This window comes from Lactuca serriola, chromosome 6 (assembly GCF_051521515.1).
Source record: "Lactuca serriola cultivar US96UC23 chromosome 6, Lser_US96UC23_V15, whole genome shotgun sequence".
Taxonomy (NCBI): domain Eukaryota; kingdom Viridiplantae; phylum Streptophyta; class Magnoliopsida; order Asterales; family Asteraceae; genus Lactuca; species Lactuca serriola.
In genome coordinates, this window is record NC_136413.1 from 200436692 (window position 1) to 200446369 (window position 9678).

The 9678-nt window shown below is 34.9% G+C and overlaps 1 protein-coding gene across 1 annotated transcript; it reads right to left on the reverse strand.

Moving 5' to 3' along the window:
• Positions 1-502: 502 nt before the first annotated feature.
• Positions 503-9305, reverse strand: CHR18 (chromatin remodeling factor18). Its single transcript, XM_079005691.1, has 24 exons — positions 8997-9305; positions 7497-7557; positions 7333-7415; positions 7205-7260; positions 7054-7129; positions 6852-6918; positions 5358-5424; positions 5210-5276; positions 4763-4846; positions 4632-4673; positions 4373-4528; positions 3931-4008; positions 3782-3850; positions 3621-3686; positions 3413-3541; positions 3105-3161; positions 2891-2980; positions 2523-2588; positions 2160-2228; positions 1966-2070; positions 1743-1868; positions 1052-1110; positions 923-959; positions 503-840 (listed from the first exon to the last, which is right to left on the reverse strand). The coding sequence occupies exons 1-24, from the start codon at positions 9240-9242 to the stop codon at positions 655-657; spliced, it is 2142 nt and encodes a 713-aa protein (XP_078861817.1). The 5' UTR covers positions 9243-9305; the 3' UTR covers positions 503-654.
• Positions 9306-9678: the final 373 nt, after the last annotated feature.

Below are 9678 nucleotides of genomic sequence, written 5' to 3' on the forward strand. Positions count from 1 at the left end.
AGGGTCTTATGTCTTATGTATGAGATTATGTGCTATGTGTTATATGTATGTTGTATGATGTTATAGACCGGACCGGAGGGTCCAACAATACAGACCGAGCCGGAGGGTCCAACGAGCTATGACCGGGCCGAAGGTCCAACGAGCTACGGGACTGGAGGGTCCCGCTGAGACACATCGACCGGAGGGTCGTATTATAGCGTCGAGTGGCATATGTGTTATATGCGGTATTTTGGGGAACTCACTAAACATTTATGCTTATAGTTGTTGCGTTATGTGTTTCAAGTACTAGCAAGGACCGTGGAAAGGCGCCAGCATAACCCGTACACACTAGAGAGAGGATTTGATTTTTGTGATCTTGGGATATGACATGATTTGAAATCTATTGTTGGATACTTTTGAGAATATTTTCATATGAATTTGGTTGTTGAAAAATGAAAATTTTGTTTTGAAAATTTCGTTGTTACAATTGACCATGAAAGTAGAGTAGAATGAGTGGAAAAGCTACCAAAAAAAACTATATGCAGACAATTATATTATACACGCTTGACACTGCATGCAATAGTAATAGTAATACATACCTTATAAAGTAAAAACCCTCCTACCAAAAGTAAAATACGTATATATAGTGTGTTCTCTACCTCTACCTCTCAAATCTCAATGCCTGGGATGTTTGTGGTTGGAGTCTGCCTCCGCATTGTGTGAACTACAACGCTTCACAAATGAGTCCAGTGTTTTCTGTTTTGAAGGGCTACTGCTACTACTTATCATCCTTGTTGGCTGCTGCTGGTTATTAGTATTATTATTTGAAACTTTCAGTGTATTCTCATGCCCATCCAGCATCTGCATAAAATTAGGTATATCACCGTCCATAACTCACTTATATATATATATAAGCAAAAAAAAAGGAGCAAAAGGAAAAAACCTGTCCCAGATTTTCTAACTTGCTTTGCACAACATCCCTGAAAGGAGAAAAAACAAAGAAAGTGATTTCAATTACTTATCAGCCAGCAAAGCATGATTTAGGACTTATAAGATGGGCTTGTTTTGTTACCATATGATGTCATCGACTGTGTCGCTTGCCAGGAGGTAGTATACATTCACTGATGATACCTGCAAGTGCAAAAGCATAACCCCACACCAAACCACAAAATCAGAATCAGAAGCCATGTGTGTTATTAATAGGAAGAAGCTCAGGTCCTCCTATTCGACTAAATTATAAATTTTCCACCATACCCATACCCACACACACTTATTAACAAAAAAAAGGACATCATGGCATGGTACAATACAATTGAAAAGTTAGAAAAAATGCTTCAAGGAATAGCAACCTGCTTTCCTTTATTATGTGTATTATAGCATCCAAATTTAATTCAACTTTTTTTTCCTTATTAAGGCAAGGCATTCTACTTTGAAAAACCGACCCATTATAGCATTGTACTTTCAATTTATTTCTTTTTGGGACATTATAGTATGAAAGAAAAACCCACCCAGGCCATCATAGATGGCATTCTACTCCAAATTTGATTCTAATTAGATAGGACAATATAGCAATTTTGTTTCTTATTAGGACATTATTATACATTGAAAAATCTATTCTACCCTACCCAAGTGGAAACTGCTTTGGATTTATAAATATAATAAACATATGAATGATTATGTAAGTACATTGCTATTTCTTGCATTAAACGCCCAACAACATTTTCTTAAAAGGTGTTTCAGTTGACAGATTTAGAAAAACAAACCTGTCCAATTCTGTGAGCACGGTCTTCAGCTTGAATCATGTCCCCTGGTGTCCAAGAAAGCTCTGCGAATATTACTGTGCTTGCTGCTGTTAAAGTTAACCCAACACCACCAGCTTTGATAGATAGCTACACAACACAACAGAGCAAGTATAAATAAATAATCAAACAAATTTTTTATAATACAAATATAAATTATTAATTATTAATTATTAATTATATATACCACTGCTGCTTTTATGGCATCTTTTTCCTGGAAATCTGTGACTAAGGATTGTCTTGATCCTGCTGGAGTACCACCATCTATCCGAATACAACCAACCTTCTTTTTCTGGAAATTAGGCAAAGCAAATAAGAATCTAATCTAATTATTTTAGAAACCTATTCACAAATACCAAACGCGCTCTGGTCTGGTCTTACAAGAAGAAGTTGATGTATTGAATCAATCATTGACTGATGATGAGCAAACACTATAAACTTGCACCCCGCCTGCACCGTAAAATCATGAAGCATTGTATAATTTGCAAAGTGAAAATAAACAGTAGAAAATAAGCTAGTGTTGTGTTCTGTTCTGTATGATGGAATCAAGAAAGGAATGGAATGGAATGGAATGGAATGGAATGGAATGGAATGGAATGGGATGGAGTGGACCATTATTATAGAATGGATTGGAATGTTCCTACAGGCCAACAAGCATGATAATGACTCATTCTATCTCCTTGCCTAATGCCTATTCCATTCCTTCTGTCTGTCATTTCATTCCATCCAGTAATGGCAACGTACCTCGATGACAGTTCCCAGGTAATCCAGAACAGCAGGGATTTTGGCTTCCGCGGATTCTGTATAGATCTGACCATCAAGCAAAAAAAATTTAACATACAGATTAAATATTATATTACAAACACTTGACATATTGTATACGGATGAAAAACATGTATGCATATATTACAAGGGTAGGGTCATCCGGGCAGTACTGGGTACTGAGGTACTCAACTGTAAGTTAGTCTATTAGGGGTAAAATAGTCAAGTACTTGTTATTCCTGTTCAAAATGAATTTACTGGAGTGGTGTCTTTACGGATAAATGATAACGATATACAGAGAAAGAGAGATGCTAGAAAATAGCTTAAAGATTGTTGCATTGCATGTGCACCTTATTTATGATTTGCTTCTCATTAAGCTTAAGCGACTCGCCTTCCTCTTTGGACTTGCAGGCCTTGATTTTGTTTTTTATAACGTCCAACTGTATAATGAAAAGAAGTGATAATAATCACTACAATTTTAAGAAAACATGACAGTTTCCTAATTTGAAATGAAAGAACAAAAAATATATATAGAATAAAGACACGCCTAAAAGTTTAGAATACCTCACAGAATAAAGCATTAATTTGCCTCATGTCCTTGTCTGCCAGGTCCAGAAAAACCTAGGAACAAGAAAAACAATAAAAAAAAAGGATGAGCATTGCTCCACTAAATATAAACACATATGATTAGGAAAAGAAAAACTAGTTATATTTATATACATCACATATAAGAGAGTATATAACATTAGTTTAATTAGTTGGTTCTTGATTATGAGAAGTTATTTTTGTAGCCTAGTTTTATATATATACATATACATATGTTTCTCTGACTTATCAATAATATTAATAAGAATCAAAACTTAATGGGATACCTGTTGCCTGCGCTTGACAGGTAGCTCAGAGAGAACGTCTTTTTTGAGTCTTCGAATCATCACAGTTGCTTTCATCAAGTTGTGCAGTTCTTCATGATTACTTGCACCTTGATACATTCCAAAATGACCCTGGAAAAAATATTACATTAAATTTTCTCACAAAGATATGATGAAAACAGATACTGGTAGCAAAATAAGTCCATCTTACACCCAGGCAATATCTGTTGCCATATTCATGAACGTTCTTATATACCGTAGGATACAGTGCTTCAAGCTGTCAAAACATGTAAGGGTTCAATTCAGAGAACAGATAATATTAAATTTGATTAGAAAAAAATCAAAATATGGAGTCTGGAAAGAATTTATGACCTGTTTGAACAGCTCAATCGGTCGAGATAAAGCAGGAGTCCCACTAAGCAACATTAAGTATCGAGCTTTCTGCATATATGAAAACAATAAACACATCAGCAAGTGTGTGTGTATAACAGAGAGAGAGAGAGAGAGAGAGAGAGAGAGACCTGTAATAAAGGAAGAGATGCCGTAGTTCGCTTGGCTTGGGCATTCTTCAAGAAGTGCGACTCATCCGCAATCACAAACTATATATAAAGAATTCATTATTAACAAAAAATTGCATATGAACAAAATCCCAAGGGATGCAAAGCTAATTGGCATGCACATGTTACTTGTTTTTTCTTAAATATGTATTTATATTTTTAAAAAGATCACAAAGTCAGATTTCAGATGTCAGTTTGAATAGCCTTAGAAACATAATCCTAATACTGGTCTCATTCTACATATTGCTATCTGTATGTTTTATCATGTACAAAGTAGGCACCACTGTCATGAGGTACACAATCCCTTTTGTATACATAAATGTGATGGTCAAACAGTAACCATTTAATAATATCAATTCATGACACAAAAAGATTGTAATTGGAATTTTGAAGTACAAATGGTTACCTTAAAATTTGAACTCATGAGACTCTCTTGAATCTTGGGCACGACATCATATGACACAATGTTGAACATTCCATCAAGACTTATATCTCCTTTGGTGTTTGATCGCGTTATTGTGAACCCACCCTTGTTTGACCCATTGTAACTAGACAAAACCACCTGCCAAAAAAAAAAATCACAACAATCGTTATATAATGAAAAAACATGATGTCATGTTCACATTTCTCATTTAAAAAAAAAAAAAAAAAAAAAGAAGTCATACGTGTATATCGGAGGAGGCGATGTCTAGCCATTGTTGAATCATCTGTGTAAAGCATGAAAAATAAAGTGTAAGTTGTTTACATTTATAGGATAGGATAGGATAGGAAGCAAGAGGTAAAAGAGAAAACTAACAGAAGCCCATTGAAGCCGTAATGAAGATGGAGTAAGAACAAGAACAGGCCATGAGTCACGAACACAAGAGGCTACAGCAATCGCCTGCCAAAAATTAAGAACCATTTATTAGGCTGGCTGTGTTTGGCTTTGGCAGATTAGCCGATAAGCTAGATGGCAAAGTAAAATGTCAGAAAAGGACATTTAGATATATAATTAAAATTAGCATATACGTTTGGAAAAGTTGTAGAAAAAGCCCCATGAGCTTATCAATAGCTTTTTAAAAAGCTAGCTTATATTATAAGCTACTTTAGTGGTCTCACCAAACACTACAACTACATTCCAATAAGCTCAAAAAATAAGTTGGCTTAAGCGCACCAAACACGGCCTTAAGATGTAAGCACCTTATCCTACATGATTTTTTAAAGATCTTGCAGACCATTCTGAGTTTTTTTTTATCCATATTACCTGAAGAGTTTTTCCAAGGCCCATTTCATCAGCCAGGAGAACACGCCCTCCATGCTGCAATATAAACCTGCAATAAAAAGATCATGATTTCTTTAGATGATTAGTATCTGACCAAGTAACACACAAATTAGTCAATAATATTACATACCTGACACCGTCTCGCTGAAATGGCAATAGCTTTGATTTTATGCTATCAGGCATCGAGTCATAGCGATCTGACGAATAGCATAAACAAAACATTAACAACACGCAAAAACATGAAAAACATAAAATAGAACACACTGGTTACAGAACAAGAAAATGCCAATAGATTTGATTCAATTCTATCAAGCACTAAGCAGTTATCGCAGTCAAAAATGAAATATCGGTGAAGGGCCGAGATTTGATATACCAATTATCGTGGTAGGATATCGGTTTTATATAAATATAAATTCTAAGTCAAGTAATCAGTAGCATTGGGCTTGAAATTGAATCATCAAACTCAAAATCATGGATAATTGCAAAACTCAACTAAGCTAGTAAGCCTAGTAAGCTAATCAAGTAAAAAATAGCATTGTATTGTACCCTTCTAGCAATCAAGTAAACAACCAGAAATGAAACTCAGAAACCATTAGATGTTAACACCATTTAATGCATTCATAATGAAGAATGTTATTTACACAATCTATCAAGCAAGAAGCATTAAGCAATATCTAATGACTAAGGTTAGGTTGTAGGCATCCCCTACCTTCCTTTATGGTGGATTTAATGTTTCAAAAAAAAAAGCAGCTAATCAGGGTGAGGAATGGCAATAACACTTGCCACTTGGTGTATGTTACGATCCCACATCGGCCGGTTGAAAGTAAATTAAGTTGGTCGCTTGTTTATAAATCTCTCCTCCTACATGCTGCCTTTAAGGGTGAGTTCTACAATCTACACTTGGGTTTATGGCTTGATATGGGCCTAGTATGGGATGGGTTCGTATCAATGCATAGATGTATACTACTAAAAGTTCAATATATATATATATATATATATATATATATATATATATATATATATATATATAGAGAGAGAGAGAGAGAGAGCAAGAGTTAGGTTCAAATGTTTCTACTATCTATTGTGTGCATGTAAGATTGATTCTGGACCAATCATTTTAGTTATTTTAAGAAAGTAATTAATGCATATTAAATGTTGAAGGTTTAATTAATACTCATTATATATATATAACTAAAATGATTGGTCCAGAATCAATCCTACATGCACACAATATATAGTTAGAACATAATAACCTAACCCTATATATATATATATATATATATATATATATATATATATATATATATAATTCAATATAACAATGAGATATAAGGAGCATTTTGTTGAAATGGAACCAGAACCGGGTCAAATCAAAATCAAGATATGAGGCTGTTAAATCATGGTAGCCTATTGGTTGATATGTTATATCTTTTTTGTAAAAGGTAGATAAAATGTATATAATAAAAAGAAAGCAGATTTTAAAACTATTGCTTTTGAAAGGATAACAATAATAATGATGATAACACCTTCATATGTTCCAACTCCTGCCCTTTTCCTCAATAAGCCCTACTTGACTAACAATCATATCATCTGATATATAAAACATTAAAACAAATATTTCTACCTTGAAGATCTGGAACAATAGAGGCAGCAGCAATAGCACGGTGCAACAATGGATCTAGAGTTTCCACCTGTAAAATCACAACTAATTAGCACAAAACAATACAAAAACCATGTGTAGAGATCTGATTGATTAGACAAGTTCAAAAATATACAAGATTCTATAGAAAGCATCATTTGCAAAATAGTGTAACTATAAAAAGCACCTCAATGTTGGAACCAGATAATTCACCAATAAATTTTTCTGCTGATGGTAAAGATAATAAAGGAAAGATCCACAATCTGCACTGACAGGACATACTAGTTATACTCTAAACAAAAAATCTACAAAATGATGTGAAATGCAAAAGAGAGAACCTTTCTTTTGCGTTCCATGTTGCTTTTGGGACCTTACGTAATGCTCCCACAAGTACCTGAGAAGATTGAGACAACTCTAGAAGCCCAGAATAAGACAAAATTAACAAGAAACAAAACAACATAAGTACCTGGTCATATGCAAATTTTGCAGCAACGTTTCCACTCGCATGTAGAAAAAACTTAATGGAACGAGTCTTTGAAGTATCATCTCCTAGAAAAACAAACAAAAGACACATGAACACGGTGGTCTATTAAGACATAAATTGTGGGAGATAGCTCACGTCACGCTCACCTGATACCTTTCGTGTAGTGCCTGCTGATGGATTTGCTGAAGCAGTTGGCAAAGAATTTACCTATTTTCCAAATATAAACACACTTAAGTGATCTGAGGGACACTATTTCAACAATGCATACTACTACTTCCACTTCCATCCAGAAATGCTGTGACTAAAAACAGAAATTCTTTCTAATATTACAAATTACTAGCTGTGATTAGATTTAGAGCACAATCTCAATGACCATGAACAACTTTGAAGATTTGTTTCAAATTAAGAACAACTATATGTGGTCATCAAAGAAACCGTTCACTGTTAGTCTGTTACACTCTCAAACTTCACAGCAGCATATGCGGTTATGACATTGACACCAAAGTTTGGAAATAGACATTCTAACTGAAGGTTATATTATGATCTTGTAGACAACATTTCCGCAATCAACGTTGCCTCAAAGAAATCAGACATGAAAAAAAAAACAAAAAAAAAAACACATCACACATGCTTTTGGTTTCTAACATACAAGTCTGGGAAAAGAGAGATACATAGTCAGCGAATTGCATGTTCAAAAACCATGTAGCTCTAGCATCCTCAAGTCACTGACGAATGAATATTTATCAGATTGAAGGACATCATTGGTATGACTAAACAACTAAAAGGAGTTAAGGGAAGATTTTAAACTCTGCACCACCAATCCACCATCAAGAATCTTTGACCAAATGATGATGAACGAGTTCACTTGGTGAGTTGTAAGGTTTTATTTAGCAGGTTGTTAGGCTTGTAGAGTGATGGCTATGCATCTAATTTGACATGTTCACCGAGTCTTTGTAAGACAGGCTAACAATTTTTTGTCTTTCAAAAATAGGTAATTTTGTCCTTCTGGCAACATTACATGATTTTGAATAAGACAAATAAAGTTTATGAGTTTAATCAATATAATAAAGATGAGAGACTTTATCAATAATGTTGTGAATGACATATGGGTTGTTTTGCATCCATGGCGCATCAGATTTCTATTCCAGCAAAGTTAACAAAGAAAGGTTTAATCTTTCACCAACTCTCATCCATTTACATGTGCTGTCTTCCCTTATCAACTTACTATGTGCCTAATGACAAAACTTTAGAGCATCATCCACTTGTGTAAAAACCACATCCTCCTAGATAAGCTAGGTGCCAGTTAATCAGATAAATGTAGTAGAAACTGTATCTGCAATTGGATCAATGGATATTCATAAATGGTCATTGATCTATTTGCTAGCATTTAGCAAATAACGAGTTTCAGAAATCCTCAGAATGTTCAAGACTTACGCTCTTACATGTGTTCTGTGTTCCCAATCTTAGTAAGTAAATATTTTAAGCCCTAAAAGGGTACACATTATAATAGAAAAATCGAACTACTCGCTCGCAGATGTATACAATATGAAGTTGAAATAATCAGCAACAACATTCAAGACATGAGGCGAATACGAAACTCCGCACACAAACGAGAGAGATACAGAGAATTCCAATGGAATACTGACCTTGTGGGCGTGACGAGACTCAAAGACTGGTTTGACAGGCGAAGGTATCGGGCGTGCATGAGAGCCATGATAAAACGTTGAAGGGGCATGAGCCCTGGTACTCGTACTGGCGGCGGTGGTGGTCGTGGTGGTGGTGGTGGCGGTTGCGGTTGCGGTGGTGGCATTCCGTTGAGCGATCCGATTGAGAGCATCCTTTTCAAGGGAATCAAGCTCCTCCGCGCTAAAACCCCAGTCGTCCGTTTCCATCACTTTTCCCCCCTTTTTTTCACTCTCTCAATATATCTCGGAGCAGGGAGGGTTTTGAAACTTGTAACTACGGCGTTTGTTTTTGCTTTTAAATCAGTTTTTTATTTTTAACTTTTCTAAAAAATTAGAAAAATCCAAAAGTTGTTTGACAAATGGAAAAATACTTTTAAAATCAACTTTTATCAAAATATAAAAACTAGCATTTGCAAAAGTCACACATCCGTGACTTTTTTGTATCTTTTTGAACTTTTGAGGTGGAAAAGCAAAAGAAATCTTAAACACTTTTTAAACATATCTTTTGAAAAAATGTCTTTACAAAAGGTCATTTTACAAAAATGAATTTTCCCCTTGAAAAAGGATCCCAAACACCCCCTAAAAGTTATAGCACTCAAAAAGACTTGTCAATGCTCATTTACCATCTAATCTTTCTTGATCT

Bases quoted from the DNA above. Each gene is read 5' to 3' on its own strand.
- CHR18 (XM_079005691.1), bottom strand. From the start codon at position 9,242: ATGGAAACGGACGACTGGGGTTTTAGCGCGGAGGAGCTTGATTCCCTT. The intron at 3,687-3,781 runs GTCATAAATTCT...ATGTTTTGACAG, and splicing joins CGATTGAGCTGTTCAAACAG to CTTGAAGCACTGTATCCTAC. The intron at 1,869-1,965 runs GTATATATAATT...TGTGTTGTGTAG, and splicing joins ATGCCATAAAAGCAGCAGTG to CTATCTATCAAAGCTGGTGG.